At 48.5% G+C, this 22,175-nt stretch overlaps 1 protein-coding gene across 1 annotated transcript in view; it reads right to left on the bottom strand.

Annotated features, from left to right (window-relative positions):
- Positions 1–22,175, bottom strand: part of IFFO2 (intermediate filament family orphan 2) — a 52,535-nt gene that overhangs the window by 12,816 nt on the left and 17,544 nt on the right. Inside the window, exons 2-5 of the mRNA XM_066637616.1 lie at positions 6,191–6,251; positions 4,744–4,839; positions 2,564–2,704; positions 677–819 (exon numbers count right to left, since the gene is read on the bottom strand). Coding sequence (XP_066493713.1) covers positions 677–819; positions 2,564–2,704; positions 4,744–4,839; positions 6,191–6,251 — 441 coding nt within the window. The remainder of the gene's footprint in view (positions 1–676; positions 820–2,563; positions 2,705–4,743; positions 4,840–6,190; positions 6,252–22,175) is intronic.

The following is a 22,175-nucleotide window of genomic DNA, read 5'->3' as shown; positions in this document are numbered from 1 at the left end:
CCACTCTTTGTTCCTTCAGAACCAAGCCGCCAGCCTGGTTTCTGCAAGCAGGTGTTTGAAAGCAGGCACACAGTTCCACAGCAACCTCAGGGATTTACTAGGCAAGATTTCCAGGGACGGGGTGGGGCTTCCATGCCCTGCCCCCGTGACATGATGGCCAAGGGCTTAGATGGCTTTAACAAGGGGATTATGAGACACACTCATGGAGGTTAGCAATCAGCTATCACGGCTGAACAGAGCCTCCACGTTCAGGGAGAGTACACCACTGATTACCAATTCCCAGGGGCCCATCTCTGATTTGCATAGCCCTGCCAACTAGAGTGAGTGGGAGGTGCAACTCAGTTAAGGACACCCTTCTTTGTCTGCACAAAAGATGGTTGTTGCCTGTGTGTTCCAAGCTTTCCAGAGGCACCGCACTGCAGGACTCAATAGTCCATCGATCTGATCCAGCAGGGCTCCCAAGTTCTTCGAGCAGAAACGACTTATGCACAATAAGATCTACTTATGTGCATTTGGTTTACAGGGTTTACAAAATTCTGCTCATCTTGTAGGAAGAATATAAGTGGGGCAGAATTTTGTTCAGCAGTCCAGATTGCACAACAGTCCTTGTGGCATTTTCCTCAGAACTGTGACTGAAAGAGACCAAGACCCTCCCCCAAGGCTCTGGGATACTCACAGCTGGTTAAACATCCTCTTCATTTCATCGGTGATGTTCAGAGAACAGCTGACTTCATCGTCTGAGAACCGGCTGTTGTCGGCCTCTTGCTCAGAGAGGTCATCTTCTGGGGCCAGCTTCCGCTCTTTCTTCTTGGAAGCCACCTTAATCGGAGAGAAGGGGAGTGACTACAAGGTCCAGTGGAACCTCTCTTATTTTGAAGGACACAGGAATTAGGCGGAGGAGAAACTGTAGGTTGTCAGCCTCCCGCTTCCCCACCGCACCTTCTGATTTCAGTGCAAAAGTGACAGTTCACATGAAGGTTCATTAAAAATCACAGCTGTTACAGGTAGTGGAAGACAGAGCACAAGAAAAGCAGGTCAAGATGGCACACAGCAAAGCAAGCTGCTGGACAGGGCATGCCTCGGTGGCCCACCCGTGTGGGCTCCGGCCAGCCATGCGAGGGCTCAGCAGGATGGCACACAAGCAGCTGGAGGTGCTCCTAAGTGCTCAGCACAGGTAAATAGCAACAGAAAGGAACTAGGCTGGGGGGACAATCCCAGTTCCTCTGCTGTTTCCACCCAGAAGCAGAGCTGGCCAGTTCCCAGCTTGAGAGGAAAAGGGCAGTACAGAATAAAACTGGAAAGTAGCTGAGAAATTGCAAGGAAGTGAATTTCAAATGGCCAAAGCACCACCCCCATCAAAGGAAGAGAGGATCAGTCTTAACAGCACTCCTAAACACAGATTACAGGAGGTCTGGTCTAGAGAGCAGAGCCTCCATTAGCCTAAAGCTAACATCAGAAGGTCGCCAGTTCGAGGACACCGGCAGCTCCCTGAACGGCTGAGAATGGCGAGACCTTGAAGCAGCTGACAAGCCCAGCTGAGTGATTCCGCCTGCTCTTAGTGTGAGCAAGAAGCTTCTTGGCTGCCCTCCGTGTGAGAGATGGAGCTGCTTGTCAGCCTGCTGGGAGAACTGGAGGCCAGAAGTGAGACCAAACCAGGAAGATCCATTCTGAAATCTTGTTGGTTCTTGAGATAACCTCTATGATTGTAAAAATCCCCTGGAGGGATTTAGAAATGCCTGCCTATGTAAACCGCCTTGAATAACGTCAGAGGAGTAATCCGATGACCAGAAAGGCGGTATATAAATACTGAGTTATTATTACTACTACTACTACTTGTTAGCTGGCTGCCAAACTAGGACCCAAGTCACTAGGATTATTTTATGCATTGTGTATTTTATGTGGCAAAATCTGCACGAGATGCCAGGCCCCCGGAGACTGCAAAGCTCACAGCACGGAATATCAATGTGAGCTGCCTCTTATGCCCTGACAAAACTTAAGCCCTACCTGTGGATGCAGATTTTAGCAGTTGCCCACACACCTGCAATGCTTAGTGTTTCCACTGTGAGGACTACATGCTTACCCTATCATCTCAGCTTCTGTAGGGGGACACAGGGTGTTCTCAGGATCAGGGATGAACCAACGGATGTTATGCTACCAGCACAAAAGATCATGTGAAACCTCATAGTGCCTTGTTGTGCAGTCCCAAGACTGCCAGCACAGACATGGACCTAGCCCAAAAGTGACATCTTACAATGGGACGGCTTCTTTGACAAAGACTACAATCCCAGGGCCGAGGTCTGTGTGCGCACCTGGAGCCTCCAGCTATCATTTCTGCAGGCCTTTGCAGATGTAGGATCTGACCCTGGACAAGATTCCAACTTCCAGCTTTCCAATAGAGAAGCAATAGAGCGCATGAAATGGGAACTCAACTGTCATCTGCAGAGGCCTGCAAGCCTCCCCGTGTCTTACTAGTGGAAACCATGATAGTAACTCCAGATTCAACACACACTGTTCTTTGGCTCTTCCTGACACAGCCATGTTCGACAGGACCGGACCCAATCACCTGAAATATCTTGGAAACATCTTCAGAGTTGCGCTGCTGCGCTACATCACACAGCTTGGCTGTGATATCGATTCGCCGGCAGATGTCCATGTCCACCTTCATGGCTTTTTCTTGGATCTTTGTGTCCAGGTCTGTCATAGGCTGCAGGAAGGACAGCAGTGGATTATCTTCCATTAATACAGTTCAGAGGAGGAGGAGGAGAGGAAGAAGAAGAGATATCCTACAGGATCTCTATCAAATGCAGACTACACCAGCCTCAGCATAAACACTGTTTGCTTCTTATGCAGTGCCCAGCAGCACCCAAGGACCTGCAGTACTCAAGGTGGGCAATAAGGTCACTGCCAGTGGAACACCAAGTTCAACACCCACAAGCGTTCAAGGAGGACTACAACATCCAACCCAGAACCTCCCATCTACAACACTCTTTCTTTGTGAAACCAGCACTGAAGCCTAATCTGAAAATTCCCCAAGAAGCCTGCATGGGAGGCAGCTTCATCTGGAAGCTACAAGGTAGGCCTTAAGTGTCAGAAATGGCATCTAGATGTTTCATACCAAAAATAGCTTCCTTCTTGCAAGACGACTTGAATTCTAGCTCCCTTTTTCAGAAGCTAGAAGATAAAGTTTAGCACGTTGGGGCAGATTGAACAGATTAGCCTTTCCTCAGGCAATCAACTTCAAAAAAAAAACAACTGGAAACTGAAAAGAGGGGACAGTTTGCGGAGTGGAAATTTGTATTGGCAGAACTTGAGCACCAAGTGAGTGCAGACTGCAAAGAGCTACTTGGCCCTCAGAAGTCCCAAGTATATTTTTTTTAAAATCTCCAAAGCAAAGAATCAAGATTCTTAGCACTGGAATCTCTCAGTCTCTCAGCGGGAACTCTGCATGCACTAAACTGATACAGGAAACATTGCACTCTTCTCCATCCCACTTGTGCCCATCAGGACAGCAATATTTTGCAAACAGCCCATCAGAAAGAGTGCCTCACGGATGAGTTCAGCAAACATTCTTTCTTAAAAATATTCACACCAGTTTTCATTCAGTACGTCTACCCCAGGCACACAGTTTTCTGAGTACTTTTTTCCCCATGACAGAATGTGAATCTGCTTTGACTTTGTTCTAAAGCTTCTCTGTGCGCACTAGAAGTATATTAACACTGTTAATCTTATCAGCCCCATAACTGTACACTCTTACACAAAAGATAAACAGCCTTGCCAACTACTTATATATACAATGAATGTTGCACGCTGGAATCCTGCCACCATTTTTACAGGTTTCCTGACCTCCACGCCGCTCCACTAAAGAGCCACTTTGGGCCCACTCTTCCTTGGCTTTCTCTGTCAGAACACAGCATGCAGACCTTGTGCCCCTAGAGCTGGTCTTTGGAGCCTGGGTTGAAGGGCTGCTACGTGCCCCGATTGGGGGGGGGGGAAAACACACCTTGGGCTGTCTCGCGTTTCTCTCCCACTGAAGCAGCACACTTCTGACTTGTCCTAGGGCAATGCTTAATGTAAAACAAAGCTGCAGGCAGGCCTGCGCCTACAATCTCTGCACTCCAAGTCAACTCCCTCGCTGCTCTGTCAGTGAAGCCAGATGATCCCTCTCTTGACCAGCAGCATTTCTCAAGCAGGCAGCCACCTTCCATCCCTCCCTAACTGGCACAGGACAGCTCCACATGTAAACTCAGTTTAAAGGCAGAGTGCACCACCAATCCAGGCTGCAAGCGAAGAGGCCTGGCAAGGATGGCCTGACTGTTGAGACACAGGCCCCAAGGAGGCCGCACGGCCTTCCTGACAGGCAGCGCCTGCACAGCTTCCCAAATCCTACACCTAATCAGTCTTCTGCAGAACCTGGGCATCCTCCACTGCACACTTGCCAGAGGCTGCGGCCTGGGCGGGGAGGCCAGCACTGCTAGCTGGTGTGAAGGTATCGGGGCAGTCAGGGTTGTGTGATAAGCAACAAGTTAATGCATCTACACAGACCAGACGGGAAGCAAGGGAAGGGCAAGGGCAATTGGTCTGATGCATTAGATCATATCAGGCAGCCATAATACTCACTGCAAGCAGCACTCACTGAAATCATAACTCCCCACCCCCAACCCCATTCATGAAGCCATGAAAACGATTTAAATTAAAAAAAGATGACAGCCAAGCTGGGCACTGCTCAAGTTGCTGCCCACTTACGTCACTCATCAGACCTTTGAAGACAACCAGTTCTGCTTTCAGCCTCTCAATCTTCTCATTTAGCTCTTCCTGGAGAGCTTCGGCTTCTTGCGCCTCCTGCAGGACAGAAACACACCAGATTGTGGAAGGGGAGCCACAGCCTGAAGAACACAGTGCAGAGCCAAGGAGGGCAGCAGGCCAAGACCGGAGCAGAAGTCTCCTTCCCCAGAATAACACATCTCCAAAACAGGCAGCAGTTTGAGGAGCAACATCCTGGTTAGCTGCACGTGAGGCAGGTTTCAGTCCCCCTTCAGGTCAAACACACCACACAAAAACCCAGCCCAACTCCAGTGACCAAGAACTCCTAGCCATCAGCAACCAGAGTCACGAGTGACCCAGCCAAGTTCACATCAGCCTCTAAAGCAGTGGTTTTCAACCGCGGTGTCGCGGCACACTAGTGGCAGCCTCAGGTGTGCCACGGGGCCAGAGGAGGCAGGCAGCAGCATGCGGGAGGAGCAGCTGCTTTGACCCTGCTTTGCATCTCCTGCTGTGAGCAAGAGGAAGGCTGCAACCCGATCCTCCTTTACCTGGGAGTAAGCCCTGTTGACTATTATGGGGCTTACTTCTGAGTGGACACGCCTAGGATTGGGTATCAAGTCCCTTGTCTGCCCTGCGTGCTGACTGGGCAACCAGAAAAGCCTGGAGGAGGTCTGGGCGGAGGGAGAAGGAGGAAGCCAGGGGCAGGCAAGCAGGCAGGAAGCCAGCCAGTCTGCGGAGGCCAGCAGCCTAAGAGTGGGCTGGCTGAGGGTCCAGGAAAGTCCCTTTTCCTTGCCACAGTTGCCTGCAGCTCCCCAAAGCGCCCCTCCCTGCCTTGCCTTTGCCTTTCAGAGGAGGTGCTTTGGGCCACAATGCTATCCACACTTTCCTGGGAGTAAGCCCCATTGCCTAGGATTGGGCTTTTGGTCACACCTTTTTTTTTTTTAAATACAGGAGCAGGCAATTGGTGGGGGTGGGGAGATGTGAGGCAAGTGATTCAAGGGAAGGGACAGCAGGACTGAGATGAGGGGGGAATGGGGGAGGGGAGGAGAGAGAAGTGCCAATTGCCTGCTCCTGTATTTGAGAAAAAAAGAGTGCAACCAAAAGCCCAATCCTAGGCATGTCTACTCAGGAGTAAGTCCCACAGGCACATGTCCCCCTCCCCATAGTCTCTGGCTGCAATCCTAACCACACTTTCCTGAGAATAAGCCCCAATGAACAAACTAGGACTTACTTCTGAGTAGATCTGGTTTGGATTGTGCCCTTTGTCATGTAATGATTTAATTGACTTATATTAATTAAAAATTGTAATGTAATAATTTATGGTAAGTAAAAAACTGGGAGTGTGCCTTGACCTTTTTAGTGCCTTGACAGTGTGCTGTGAGCTGAAAAAGGATGAAATGCGGCAGTTAGGGTGTCATTCAAAGCCTACCTCTTGGAGAGTCTCGACCATGGATTCGAGGGTCATTCGCTTTCCCAGTTCCTCTTCCCATCTGAAAAAAAGAATTGAGAGGACTAAGAGAAAAGGATGCAATACACAGTCTCAGAGCATCTTCACACTTACTGCAGAACACAAGCCAGAAGGAGACTTGCCAGGAGTCTGAAAACAGCACTACTGGGAATTCTGCATCCCATGATGCACCCAGCTTGCCTGCACACCGCTAGTTCTCCTTCCTGCCTACAGATCTGTGCAAGGCAGAACTCACAAATGCAGAAAGACCACAGCTGCTGTAGAGATTTTAGGAGGACTGCATTTGCTCTGGATTTAAGCTTTCACTTTGGGGAGATGGGACACACTGTTCCTTTGAGGGCAAGAGTTGTGCCACACACAGTCTAAGATGTCATAAACGTGCCCTCATGCCCAAATTTAAAAACAAACACTAAAACTTCATTGAGTGGCAAAGTCCGTTAACACCTTGGCTTCAGAGAACTGCTTTTCATCAAAACACTGTCCTACTGGGCAGTAAGAGGCTCCCTTTCCAAGCCACATGAGAACAGACATGCCTGTTACGCCCAGGCCCTGGCACTGCGGGCTGCTGCCAACTCTGTCAGCTAAACATTTTGCTGAAAGTTTGCTTTAAATAAGCCTCAAGAACGCACCAGGTCACATTTGCAGAGACCGTTCACTCCACAAATCCCTGAGCAGAGAGAGAGAGAACTCAAAAGCTTGGTTACAAAACTGTGATTGATGACTGCCATTAGACTTTTGTAATCCAGTAAAGAGCATCTACACAAGGCCAGTTTAAATGCTCCCAATAGCCTAATTATAACAAGGTATGAAAGGGAAGTTGCGCTTGCTGCTGATTCAATTGGCCAATATTAATGCCATTACCAAGTGGAAGAGCAAGAAACACACACCCAGAGCCCAGCTCTAGTCATCTCAGCCCAGTTACACAAAAGAGGAGGGCTGTTCTAGTGACAAGGAAACACACTTGCTGGTGGATTCATGGGGCGCTTTGCCAGCATTCCCATTTCAAAAAAAAGTGGCAATGCTCGAGTTTCCTACCCAGCCACAGACCCCGGGTGGTTTCCAGAAGTACCTCCTGCATGGATCCAGCATGTGCAGGCCTCCCAGACCACCCCCAAAGGGCTGCATTTAGATGGCAGCCACATGCCAAGGGGATCATCTCGGAAGGAAAGACCAAGGCAGCTGCTGCGTTGTCAGTTGCGACCGCAATCCTCCATGAACCACCCCGAGCACAGCAGCGGAGGCAGGAATGCTGGTGTGATGCAACAGGTTAGAGGCTTGCGAGGACTCTTTCCACTCTGACATCCTGCAGGAGCAGGAAGCAAACCCTCCTCAATAAGCAACGACAGACTCGAGCAGAAGTATTTCAAGCCTCACTTTTCATGACCAGCCATTTATAGGCCAGACTGAAATCAGGCCTGGACTTTGGTTTCAGCATCAGCATTTTTAGACTCCCACTCAAGTGACCCGACTGGATATCTGCAGACATGTGAGGGGGCAGGGCCATGGCCCCCAGTCCTTCTCCACCTTTGGTAGGATGTACCTCTGCAGCGGCAGGAAGTGCTTGGAGCAAAGTAGCTGCTGCCTTTGTCCGAGAGATGCATCTTGGCGAGCCATGTGGGCCTCAGTGGGTCAGGAGCCAGGGCCCAACTTCAGGAGCCCAGTGGGCAAGTGCATGGCTCTGGCTCTTCTTCCAGTCCGCATGTGCTGCTGCACCTTTCTGCCCCTTCTCTCCCCCCCTTCCCAAGCCAACTGGAAGGAGAGGAGGGGCGGAGAGTGATAACAGCAGTAGCGAAGAGAGAGAAAAGGTATGAGGCAAGGCAGCGCATAGGGATGGCAGGGAAGAGCCAGGGGAAGACTGGGGGGAGGGGGTGGGACAGACAGCAAAGCACCCTCCCTGAAGCCAGCGTTGTTGGTGGGATACACCTCAGCCAGGAACTCTTAGCCTTGGCTACTGTTCACACTGCATGGGCCTGAGCCACAGAGGTGGCAAAATTGCAACCAGGCTACAGTTGGTTGCAGGTCCTGATCCACTTGTTGAAAACCTCTGGGTTATCCCACCAACTGGAACTGGAAGCAAGGCAAATAGGAGAAGAAAACTCATTCCAGGTGCAGTTACAGAGGGGGCAGGTCTCTGGGATGTAAATGGAGGTGGCCAGGGGCAGTTGGCAGAGATTCCGCCCAGCAACGCCAACCACTTGCAGGGCACAAGGCAGGCGGCTAGTGGGTGAAAAAGCAAAAGACTCGGGGGAGGTGCCTTCCTCAGCACTTCTTAAGTCATCCTGACCCAATGCCAGATACAAGATACTTGTCCCAGCATGGTCTGGCCCGCAGGATGCCTGCCCGCCTCCGTCACACCAGTGACTGCATTTCCAGTCCCTGCAGGCTCAGGCAACTGGCTTTCTGAGGAGGGGAGAAAACAGCCCCAAGTCACCTCACCTCACCCCACCCTTTCTAGGGGAGATTGTGGCCGAAAGTGGCAGGAGTCGGACTAATACATAGACAATCTAAAATGGCGACTGGCTACGATCTCCCCGTCATACCCTCCTTTCCCATCTTCTCAATTGTTTATGGGAGATATTGTGAGTTTCCTTTTTCTTAATTTTTAAAATTTAATCCTAATTATTTACTGATAAGGTACTTTTGGCAGCTTTGTGGCCTTTTGTTTTAATTCTTATGGGACAGCTCGTCAGATATTAGTGACTACGCGGGAGGTTTAGTTTCTCCCGAGTACCTCTGTGCTGGCGGAAACCTTCCTGGCACCTCTGACATTGGCTGTTTTGCTCCTGTGGTGTGTCTGTTTTCAAGGATTGTTTTGGATTTTAATCATGGGCAGGAGGAGGAAAAGGCTGTGAGCAGGCAGTGCTTCTCCCATGAAGGTCTCCAAACAACTGCAGCTTGACAGGAGCCAGGTGGATGCTACACAGGCCAGACCATTTAATCCACACCCTAACCCAAAGGCTTTTCACCAGGGAGGATGGCTGGTCAAGCCAGGCAGGCATTTTTTCATCTGAAGATGACTTTCCCCTCCAAGGAGAGCCAGCCGCCGCATTCCACTCATGGCAAGTCAGGTTCCCCATCATAAGCCATCAGAAAAGCTTGATCTTGCAAGAAGCCTTCCTCAAAACCCATCAATTTCCACGCATCCCCAACAACACAGTGAAGAGCCCCGTCTCACCAGCATAAACCGATGAGGGCAACCTAGAGATGTAATAAGAAGGCAGAGAAATCCCTCAGCCTGCCCCTTTAAGATTCACATGTTGAAACAGGCAAGCCTGGTTATGATCCAGTGTGTGTGCACACCGAGAACAAATACTTGGGCTCCACATCCAAGAGAAGCACCATAAGCAATGCAAAGGCAGTGCTGAGAAAACGCTTCTAGCTCCTGGCTCCACAGCCAGCCCTCTGCCTCCTTCCAAGGCTCCGTCTGCCAAGAGATCTCGAGGGCCGCAAGTCTCTGCTGCAGAAGGTTTCCACTGCTATTAAGCAGTGCTTGACTTTGAGGCAGCTCAAGAGACTCTGGATGGAAATGGTACGACCATGAAAAACCCAGGAAGACCTGCTGAGGCGGCAATTCTTGATCACGCCTCCTCCAAAGCAGAGGAAACCGCTTGCTGGACTGCTTCATTAGGATCCAGGAGTCTGGGGTTTATGGATGGCCTGGGGTGGGGAAGGGAAAGACAGGCCCACCTCCAGCCAGAGGGAGGACTGCACACTGCTGTGCAGGAAGGAGCAGCAGTTCTCACACTTGTGCTGCCGACAGCTGCCGGTGGTATTTCCACATTATTCTTCCTGGCTCAAGCTGCAGTTCCCACACTGCCCAGCTGCAGCTGGGTCTGGATATTCACACATACAATTTAAAGAGCCACAACACTGCCAAGCCAAATTTATGACCTGCACAAATGCCATGAGCAGGTTAATCACGGACAACAGACTATTTTTAAAAGTATCAGTCCCCAAACACTGAGATGCCACACAGCATGATCAGAGCTCCCTTCCTCTCCAAGGGAAGATGGCTTAGAAGTGCTCTGATGAGGACCAGCCATTCATGGCCTCATGTTATAGTTACAGGGGAAATAATGGCCCAGGCAAGCCAGAGCTGGGAATCCACTTCTTTCCATCTCCCTGCTGCATTCCAGAGGTACTGAGTCACTGCAGCCACAGACCTCAAACTACCTGCAACATCATGTGCTTTGACATAGCCTGAGACAGAAGGGAGGGGGATTGTGGGGGGGGGAGCAGAAGAGAACAGTTTCTGGAGATCTTACAGTATTGAACATGAAGGCAGGGAGGTAAAGGAGCACTCTGGAATGAAAGCAGCCTTGACTGGGAAAGCAGCGAGTCAGAGTTGAAGTACGTACTTTCGCCTTAGAAAAGTATTGTCCCTTAGCTGAGTTGCCATTCTAAAGGAAATGGGTGAAGCAGAATTAAAGAGGGGAGGCCACTGCAGTAATGTTTTTCTTGCTCAGGAGTTTCCTTAAGCCTTCGCTTCCTATTGAATGAGTCTGAACTATTCTACATCACAACCTTGCAGTATGGGGGCGCGCGGGGGACCATCCCAGAAACAGAAAAGCCAAACTGCTGAGTGTGATCACATGACACTGAGCCACTCCTGTCAGAAAGAGGAATGTGGGGACCGCAGAAGTCCACTGCTTGGCCGGAGAGGGGGTGTGCTGTGGGTTTGGGGCTGATGCAGACTGGCACAAGCCCCCACAAGTGGGGCGCCCCCTCCCTCCCTCCCTCCCTCACACACACACTCCCTCCCTCCCTTGAGCACTTGGCACTACACAGTATCAAGGAAAGGGGGAAAGGGAATCTCTCCTCCCTCCCCCCACACTCTCATCCCTCCTGAAATCTCAGAGTACATGGAAGGGAATGTTTTGAAGGGATGCACCCACTTAAGTTACAGACCCCACTAATGCACCCCTCCAGGAGACTGCAAGATGTTAAGGGCTCTGGCAGGCTCAATCCACTTCTGTCTGGGACCCCTGGTCTATGCCTGTGGTGGGATCCCAACCCTCAGTTCCAGGGCCATCAGCACCACTCACCCATGAGAAAAACACACAAGGAAAGCTCCAGGACACAAGCAAGGAATGCTGGAGGGGGGCAGCTCAGGACAAAGAGAGGAGCCCTCCCTGGCTCCAGCCAGGGTGGTTTGCTGTGCTCTGTCCTCCAGCTACAAGAGAGATGGGCCATCGATAAAGGGAGCCAGCAGCCAGGCTCAGGACACAGACAGTGGTGGACACAGCCAGCAAAGAAAATGAGCAGGGAGTACTGAAAATTCCCTTCACTCTCCTCTGCTGGAGGCAGGCAAGTCTCTTGCAGGATCAGGACCAGTTTTAAGGTGGCCCCAACAGAGCCCAACCCAACAACTAGTCCCTTTTTTATTTTTGAAAGACACACTCAGCATTCCAGGACACAATGGCTCTCAACTCTTCATGGGCCTCAGAAGCCACCAAGCACAGGTCCTGCCAAGAAGAAAAGAGGAGCAGCCTTTTTTGAACTTACAAATATACCTCTGCATACCTAGAGATTACCATGACCTGATTTGGGGGGGGAGGTCCCTTTGACTTCCAAACCAATACGAACGAGATAATGCAAGTTTAGCATTCAATCTCTGCTGCTTCCTGGAGTCCTCACCAGCACCTCAAGATGCGTCTGCATAGGGTGGGGTTTTTTACTCTATCCCAGTCTTCCTCCAGCTCTGGGTACCAGTTGGCCACCTGAACTCCTGGGAGAGTGGTCTCCAACCCACTTTTCTCCTTGGCATCCTTTGGCACCATTCACATATGGCCAACTTTCTCTGCAAGGTTTTGGCAGCTTGAGGTATGAGAAACAGAAGAGAGTTAGCCAGTCACCCTCTTATCGCTGCCTCACCCGTGCAACTTTCCCTTTTTGTGTGCTGCCAGGTGAGTTTGGGGGAATGTCTCAGGCCTTCTTTTCCTTGCCATAGCAGCCCCAGCAGGACTGGAGAATCTGGATCCGTCCACTTTGTTGCCTGGTCCAAACATCATGATAATCTCCAGTGGCAAATATACATAAAGCACTGGCACAATTTTAGAACACACTTTAATTTCATATATAATGAGCCAGAGAGTATGAGATAATTCATTTGCCTCTACCATGAATTATGGAGCCCTCCTACCATCACCAAGTCCTAGGTCACGAAGTGCCCATGGACAGCTTCAACAAGCTCCCACCCCAAAGTCACCATGAACACTCAACCTGGGCTGCAAAACATGCTGGGGTGCCTGTGTTGAAATTAATGATTCATTTCGAGTGAGCAAGCAGGAGGGAGTGCAACAATGGGAGATGCGCATTTCTCATGTGGGCATGAAGGCTACACCCAGCTTGGCTAATCTTTTCAATGGCCCTGTCATGAGCCCCATCAGCTAGGCACAGAATATCTGGTGCCAGGCACAAATGATGGCACTCCGGGTGGTGCTGCCTGCTCAGCTTGTTTGTAATCACCGCCTGAGGCACCTCCTTCCGCTTGCTGCCCTTCTGACAACATGGTTTGCACAGTTTCTAACAGGTCTTTCGATGGCCATGCTTTCCCTAGGTGTTCCCTGGACAGCTGGGTGTGTTTCACATGTTGCCAAATCCGGCAAGAGATCAGGTGTTCTGCCTGCCTAAACACAGCAAGTTTACTTTCTTGGAGGCAACTCAGGGCAGCCTCCTGTGTGGGTCTGCAGAACACGCCCACCAACTCTACCTCCTTACATCGATTGAAGAGCAACAGCAACACACCAGCCACCAAGCTGGCACCAATGGTTAACTGGCATGCTGCTCTGACTGGCTGTGCTCCTCTTGGGGATCCACAGCTCTTGGCCTCATGGACGCCATTTGAAAAGAGCACAAGACTTCTCATGAAGCCTCACAGACAACATTCTGCAGACCTCAGCAAGAGAGTTTCTAGCCAACAAAAATGCCACTGATGCTCCATTTCATCCCTGGAGGCTGGACAGTGGCAGGAGAGCTCTGGGCATGCAAAACCTTCTAAATCCACACCCTGCCTGCCTGTCAACCCAGTCATATGCACGCCTGCTCAAAAGTCAGCCCCACCAACTTCCAAAGGGTCTGCTGCCAGGTAGGCAGTCTAAATGCACAACAGTAACTGTGGTGAAACCCCCTAATTTTCCTCTGGGCCTTTCTAGCTCCCTAGAGAGGCTATTCTGATGGCTGGAAGGGGCTGCCGAGTCATTTGAGGACAGACACAGCAACTGCCCTGTTACGGAAGTGTTCATGTTTGAGCATCTTCTTCCCCAACTGACTAACCGAAGGACCTGGCGCTGAGTCAGTTTAGGGGGAGCACAAAGTCCACCTGATTCCCCCAAGTGGGAATTCAAGGTGACACCCCACCCATACCTAACACCACAGGTGAAACCTGATCAATGCCTTTAGGGTGTGGAAGGATCCTGCACATCTCACTTGCACATTTGCCCAGGTCTGGTGTTAAAAGCACCTGAAGCTTCATGGGGCTCACGTTGCGAGTGTAGGTGCCAGGATAGGAACACTGAACAACAGAAGTAGGGTACACATTGTAATCAGAGAATCAGTTGCTACTTGTATGTTAACATCTTTGCCAACCTCTGCCATCCCTCTTTCTCTCTCCTTTCACAAGCTGATCTTTATCCATTAACATTCTCATTTTCAACCTTTTAATACACTTTCCTCCTCATTTACTGTTTACCTGCCTACCCTTGGTCCATGTGGAAGGAAGTAGGTTGCCACATCTATCCGACCACCCATATTCTGCTCAGCTGGTTTCAGGGGAGGGGGAGTGAATTTTTGGGGCTACTAACCTGGAAAGATTTCCCTTCTGGGCTTCTGGGCTCTCTAGTTTTGGTGGCGGCAGCAAGACTTCTTTCCCCAGTCCAATCCCAGTTTACACAGTAAAGAGTGGTGCGGAAGGCGGGTCATTGCTAACCAATGCACCCGTTTTGCTCTACACTGTTCCCTTACAGTAACAAACTTTAGAAGTGCATGAATCCATGAGAAAGCTGACAAGGATGCTGTAGGGAACCCTTGCACAGGGGCCACAGCTTAATGGGCAGAGCACCTGCTCTGCAGGCAACAAATCCAAGTTTAAATCCCTGTCATTGCCAGTACAAAAGTATCAGATAACTAGAGATGGGAAAAACCTGAGAAAGCTGCCAGTCAGAGTCAACAACACGCGGACCCTGGCAGCAGTGTCATACATTCCTATGCTAAAAATCCCACCTTAATAAATAAGTACAGGGCAGTTGAATTCCACAAGTCTACACAAGTACAATTAAATAAAGTGTAGCACATTGAGAATTTGTTTCCTTTAAAAAAACAAACAAACCAGACACACACACAACGCGTTTCCACCACAAACTAAGAATTCCATGCTCTGCGTCATTCCTTGCCTACCCTACCTCAAATGACGAGGTAGGAACAAGACTGTGCACAGCAGGCAAATTCTTAATGTGCATACATTTCCCAGAATGTAAACTTGTCTAGGAGCAGAATTCTGGCTACCTAGAAGCAGCACCTTGAGTTACAGCTCTAAGTACGCTGGCGTCCTCTTTGCTGCTCTCAAACTTTCGTCATGAGAAAACATTATTCCATGGACAGAACAGGAGTTAGTTAACATTCCGTGAACAGAGGCAGTGCTTGGTAGGTATGGTGGGGCATCGGGTGAGCAGAGAAACAGCTGCAAGGAACTGGAATAACCCATGTGCATTTTAGCAAGATTCTGTTTATGTTAAGACTCCACGTTTATTCCAAGGACACAGCATTTTAGCCTCTGAGCGTCTTGGGTTCTTAGTAAAACACAAAATTAAAAGCTTACTGAACTGCATCACACAGAACGTTTTCATTTTTTTTTTTAATGGGAAGATCCAATTCCATTAAGTCCTGGCTCAAATGCAACAGCAATCCCAAGTGAAGCTGTCCGGGGCTTGCAGCTTGGAAATGGCAGCCTGCCTCCCATTTACCCCACCCCACAAAATCTCCTGCAAATGAATGTGTCAGGCCACTAGTATCCATGTCCTATATCTAGAAGACGTCAATAAACCATTTTCTAAACAAATGAAGATAAGCCATATAAACCAGGAGGTCGACACTAACAGCGCAACTCCAAATTTGCTCAGGTCCAGTTGAACTCCATGATGTTACTCCCTAGTTGGTTATTTCTGATTGTGTTATTACTTGTGGATTACAAAGCATGATCCATTTCCCTTTATTCATTTGGGGAAGAGTGGGGGGGGAAGAGACAGTTGCTCACCATTCTAAAGTTTGCTGGCACATTCCCCCCCCCCCAGTCCATTTCTTGTTCCTATATCCTTGCTAATTATGCCCCCACAGGAAATGCTGCTGCTCCTGATGATTTGCAAGAGATTTCAAGGGCATGGTATGTGCACATTAGAACAATGGCAATGCCTTGGAGGTGAGCTAGTTCTTTGTAAGCACTGAATAATTATGCATGGTGATTAAATTCACCTGGAAAGAAAAAAGGGAAAGATGCAGCGCACACACCCAACACACACACACACACACACACACACACACACACACACACACGCTGTAGTCATTCCCAGCTTGGTAATAGCAGAACTCCTCCATACTTAAGTTTACACAAGAGCTCACAGGAATGTGCTGGATTGTGGTTTTGGCGCATACTTTAAAAGCTCTGCCTACTTCAAGCGGAACACACCCCTTACACAGCTCCTGTGCAGTATTCCAAACTAATTAAAAATATTTCAGCCCACTACGGACTATGTACTAGGCTCAACCCAGGACCTTGTTGCAGTCCTTTCCCACAAAAGCCCACTCCTGGTTTACCCCATGCCTAACTAAGAAGTGCCTTTTTACCATGAACAACACAGTCACCATATGTCTTGTTGTTTACCATGTGTTGTTACCATGTGTTTACCATGTGTTGTTGTTTACCATATGTGTTGTTTACCATGAACACAGTTCACCATATGTCTTGCTGACATATGGTGAACTGCCCAGAGGCCCACCAGCAGAGCTTCTGCCTGCTGCCCCTCTGCCACCCTCCTGAGACACATGACTCCAAAGGCCACCCTGTTACTACTTCCAGGAAGACCAAATATTCTGGAAATCCCAAGCAATGGACAGTTTAACTGCAATGGCTGACGGAACACAACAATCTTACTGTATTTCGAAGATTCCTGCAAAATCAGTCCGTCCTTCACAAAAGGGTCTGTGCCTTTCTGTACCTGAACAGGCCTCAGCAAAAGGGATACAAGCTTCCCAAGACTAAGATGAAGCGAGGAAAAATCCTCTGCTTAGTAGCATGAAAGAACAAAGAATGTTTGTAATGATGAGTTGTCCCAAAGTTGCCAAAGAGCGAACAAATGCATCTGAATCACCTCAGTAGGTCTGCTGCGGGGCATGCTGGAGCACAGCAGAACTGTAAGGAGAGCCACCACAAGGTCCTCTGCACTGCCGACCTCCCAATTCGGCAGAATTTGGCACTCGGGGCCAGCAGGCAGGAAATCACCACACAGACAAGCCAAGATCGAGAGCATGTGCTTGTCTCCACCAGTTTTCCCAAAACTGGTCCAACAGACCATGCTTAGTGCAGCTGCTACTACGTCAGTCACATCCGGTGGCTGAAACAAAGAAGGAATCTCTAGAATGACAGTTGGGACAAACTGTGTGAAAAACAGTTAAAAGCTCCTCTGCTGGTGTTTGCAAAGAGGCACAGAGGCGGAGGTGGTTGCAGTCGGTTCACAGAGTGGACTCCCCATAAACACATTTTTTTAACTTGGAAAGTAGTTTCCAGAATGCCTTTTATCATACATCAAGAGTGTCAAGCAAGGCAGTTTGCCTGGGCAAGGCCAGTGCTTTTGCCATTCAAAAAGCTTCTTTATCAGGGACAATAGAATTTTCCTCCTGGAAATTTATATGACATTTTCCTCTCCATATAAGGTGCCTCCCCCCCCCCCCGGTGTGAATGTGGCCACCAAGGCCTTGTCAGTGCAATGCAATGTGCCCGCTTCCTTGCAAGAGCCTCCTTTTACACACTCAGTCTACCCTACATGGATATGCAGAGGTCAACACCAGCCCCCATCTGACCCAAACAGGCTTAAGACGTTGCAGCAAAGCCCTTCTTTCAACAGACTAATTGTGTGGCAAATTTTTTTATTCCAAAAATATCCCTTAGCAAACTGAACGTTAACTGTTCTCATATGATCCGAGTCCTCCTGGAAAAAACAATTAGCAGCAAAGCTTGTGAAACATCTGGGGCAAAAAAGAAGGGGGGGGCTTTCTTGGCTTTCTGCAGAACTGTAGTTACGATAACTGGAGGTAAAAACAGGGTTCTTTTGGCTCATGTTTGAAAGAGGCAATTATTTTGGCAATCTGAAGAGCAGAGGATTTGCTAACTGAAAAGAGCTCCGGGGTGCAAGATAATTGAATACAGAAGTTATGTTTCAGAGAGCATTTCCTTGCCTGAGCAATATCTCTATCGCCACATTGTAAACTACCTGTCAGACTAGCTGCGTTACATTAATGCTCAAGCATATACTGAATGTTAAGTAACATTTCAGCGTGTTGGGAGAAAAACCAGTGTGGGAAGAGAGTCACATACTACATGTATGTTACTGGCAAATGTCACCATTTGAAGATGATCCAGGGAAGAGAGGGCAGGATGGTTTCATTCATGCCTTTTGTGTAATTCAGTAAACACAATGTGAATATTTGTTTGACTGTCACAGAATGCGAGGGTGGGAGGGTCCTGGAGCCCATCTAGCCCATCCCCCTGCTCAGGGCAGGCAGCTGGGATAGCATCCCTGCCAGGTGGCCATCCAGCCTCTGCTTGAAAACCACCAACCACAACTGCCTGAGGCAGGCTGCTCCAGCCCAAATCTACTTCCCTGTGATTTCTGTTCATTTGTTCTCGTCCTGTCCTGGGAGCCACAAAGCGCCCCCACCCCTCTGCCTGACAGTCCTTCGAATGCTTGAAGATGGCTCTCCTACCCCCACCCCAGACTTTTCTTCTCCAAGTGAAATGTTTCTTTTAAGCGTTCCTCTTAGGAGCTGGTTACCAAATCCCTCACCAACCTTGCTGTCCTCCTCTTATCAACGTTCTTCTGAAAATGTGGGGGGCACAGTATGGTTGTAGGGGGCATCTTTTGCATACAGAGGGTTGCCGCTTCAATCCCTGGCAGCATCTCCAGTTGCAAGAATCAGGCCATTAATGACAGGAAATGCCTCTGCCTCAGACTGTGGAGAACTTCTGGGGGTCAGACTAGGCTAAATGAATCACTTAAGGCTGGCTCCAGGAAAAGCAGAATGGAGGCACCGTCACTGATGCTTTGTTTGACTGAAATGTTACAACCTCTCACCCACGTTAGTCATTACCACTGGTTGCGGAGCAGGACAGCAAGCAAGGGTTTCAACAATAAGGAAAAAACAAATGCCATTCCAGCAGACAGGTCCATATATAGTGCATTTTTTCTCCTCAATGAAGGCTCGTGCATATTACGACCAACTTGGAAGCATTACAAATAGTTTCTTAATGAAATGTTTGCTTTTGAAAACCGTGGGAGCTTGTTTTGGTGCAGCAAGTAGGTGCCAGGGAACTAATGTCAGCAGAGCCAGGAGCAGCACTGCAAGCTTCTGTGGGAGGAGGCAGCAGGTGGAAGATCAAGAAGCCCCATCAAAAAGGGAGCTTCCCTCCCCACTGGCCCTGGAACAAAGGTTACCTGTGGGAGAAAGCAGCCCTAAGCTGACCTCCCCAGTTTGACAAGCACAGTCTTCAGCTCCCTCTTCAATTTGCTCCTTGAACCCCCAGGGCAATGCACTCTTTTCTTTAGTACTAGTTGCATGTTGAGAAAGGGGCTCTCTCTTGTATTTCTCTCGCCTGCCAACCTTTCAAATAGCGGGTAGAGCTTACATGAGTCACAAGGAACACACACACACACCTCAAGGTAAGGCAAGTCATACACAGCAATGCTTCAGCACCTCCCGCATGCCATCCATTTAGCATCCCTTGCCGGCTTCATTTTCACTAGGAACAATGGTCATTTAACTAACAGGCATGCAAAAGCACGGAACTGCAGGAGGAATTAAGACCTTGCCAAACATTACAGACCAGGTGCCCTTTGTTTTCATACAAAGAACCTAGTCACGGAGAACAGGCTGGCAGACATCGTGACCTCATTCCCGTGTCTTCGGAGCCACAAGCAAATCTGGGGCATGCCATGGATCCACATCCCCTTGATATCACACAAGAAGACCCAGCAAATGGGAGAGCTGAGTTATCAGGCAGAAAACAAACCTACAGTCACCTCTACAGTACAAGGAGGTTGAGAACAGAGGAAAAGCAGTTACGTGCATTGTGAGTCCTCCTGGGAACAGAGACAACCGCCATACCCAAAAGCACAGCAGAAAGTGAGAATCGCAGCAGCAAATGACAACTTACAACCACACAGAGGTAGCTCACTTGTAAGTATCTCTCCCGACAGCCCTCAGCCTATGTCTAGATGCTTCTAAGTGCATATTAATGAGGCCATCACTAGCCCAGCATCCTAGCACTCAGTGGGTTGGGCCAGAGAAGAACAGTGTCCCTTACAACATCAGAACGTCAACAAAGAACAAGCAACTAACTACCAAAAGTGGGTGGAACTCTTAGCTCTAAACCCTACATGGCATTCATCAGGATCAACCCTGCCACGTGGCTCTGTCAATGTACTTCTGGAAAAACCAGCCTATTCCAACACACTAAACACTCCATCTATGCAATATCCAAGTACCAACAGCAAAAAGCTGACAGATGCCACATTTCCTAACTAAATCCTGGTTGACCACTTCATATTGCAGGTCAAGACGCTCCACCAGCACTCCTCTGGGTCAGCTGGCCCATCCTAGGCATTCTGGCAGAGAGCCTCAAGAGAGCTTCCAAGAGCAAACCTACTAGACGTTGCCATGACCAATTCAAACCCATTTTCTGACCAGTACTGTATTTGCTCCTCTTTAAAGAGAATCACTGCTGACAGATACAGAAGCAAGGTACTAGAACCAAGGGTTTTGGACTAATAGATAACCTCTATCATGCATCAGCCCCAGGACCAACTGCTGACTGAAGAAAAAATAACCTCTGAAGGTAGCAAGCTTTCCCTACCAATTTATACATCTTTGGCCTCAAGAGTGAGTTTGTTCTCAAATACAGGTTGTCTTAAATAATTCTGCCGACACAGGAAGTCTTTAATGACTTTAATGACTTTTGTCTTTAATGACTTTTGGCCATTTAACAAGGCCATCACAAAGAGAGAAGGCATGGAAGTCTGCAACTGATGGTGGTTTGGGTTTCAGTTACAATATCCCAATCCCATATTGCAATAATCTCAATCCAAAATGTTCCATTATGATGCCAAAGCACTTTGACTCTTCCCCTCCCATTCCCACACAGGCCAGGTACCTTAGAGGTTTTAAGGACATATGCAAGAATTTTTCTACTCTTCATGACAATCATTTCCCATTAAAATTTTTTGGGTTTACTCGAAATCCAGACCTCCAAGAAACTTGCAGCACAATTGCAGATGCACAGGACATACCACAATCTTCCAAAACCTCCACAAAAGAGAAACACTCCTCTTGGTTCATTTCTACCAAGTTCCCATATTAACTTTCAAACAACCTTTCAAGAAACACAAAGATTCAAGAGATCCCCTTTCCCTTTCCATCACACGTACGCATTAAATTCTCCATCTAGACCAGTGTTTCTCAAACTGTGGGTCGGGACCCACTAGGTGGGTTGTGAGCCAATTTCAGGTGGGTCCCCATTCATTACAATATTTTATTTTTAATATATTAGACTTGATGCTACCAAGGTATGTGACTGCATTTGGGGAAATGTTACAGACCTGTACTTTTAACAAGCTACTATGTATATGCTTTTAACAACAGTAAATGGGACTTACTCCTGGGTAAGTGTGGGTAGGATTACAGCCTAGGATTGTTAAAAATTTTCCTGTTTGATGACGGCACTTCCGGTCATGACATCACTTCCAGTGGGTCCTGACAGATTCTCATTCTAAAAAGTGGGTCCCAGAGCTAAATGTGTGAGAACCACTGATCTAGACAATTAATGTGAAATCTGGCAGGACCAGTAGATAAATGTCTGTCACAAGAGGGCAAACTGCCTTTTGATAGACAGGCCCACACTTAAATGCATCCTCTACAATTCAGTTTCACACAGCAAATCAACTAGAGTGCAGATCTGTGGTGTTTGCTTTTTGTTTTTAAACAAGCAGGGCACATCATTATTGGACACAAAACACCATTCTCTCAGCTATCCCAATGTTCTTGTTTGTGAAGGAGATTTAGGGACAGGGCTGATGTAATAGGCTGTAGATGAAACAACTCAGTTCGTGGGGTAGTTATTCTTCCCCACAGAGATTAAGGGAAAACATTCCCACACAGTTTAAAGTGATGAGGAAAAGAACACTCAAGGTAGCATTACAAATGACTAACTTTTGAGAACATAAACGTTGCCAATTAATGGGTTTTACTGGGCATGTTGTGCTCCACATCCAAAGGAAAGGAGTTCAAACACAGGAGAAAGACATGCAGAGCTGAGGCTTCAGTGCAGTGGTTTCAAAGCCATAGCTACTGTGGCTTGCCTCTTCAGCAATGGAATCTGCTGCAGTGGAGTGTGGGAGTCCAACTCTGGCCACATGAGCCTTCTCCTGAGTGGGAACATTCCCTCCTTTGAGATGGAAATCAGCATAATCTTTCCCTCCTGATTTCTGGGAATATTTAAAAATCTCAATGAGGATTCCACAGAGGAGACAGGATGTTTAAATTATTAAACGCCTGTGAGTTCCATTCAGGAGGGTGACACAACCCAAAGAAGCAAGGGGCCTCTCAAAGTCAGCTTACATCTTTCATTAAGACAACATAAGGAACGGCTGCTGAAATGCCCGTGTTGCTACAGCCACCTACACAT

Source organism: Tiliqua scincoides, chromosome 9 (assembly GCF_035046505.1).
Source record: "Tiliqua scincoides isolate rTilSci1 chromosome 9, rTilSci1.hap2, whole genome shotgun sequence".
NCBI lineage: Eukaryota > Metazoa > Chordata > Lepidosauria > Squamata > Scincidae > Tiliqua > Tiliqua scincoides.
The sequence above is the reverse complement of the archived record's forward strand: the minus strand, read 5'-3'. Positions and strand labels throughout refer to the sequence as shown.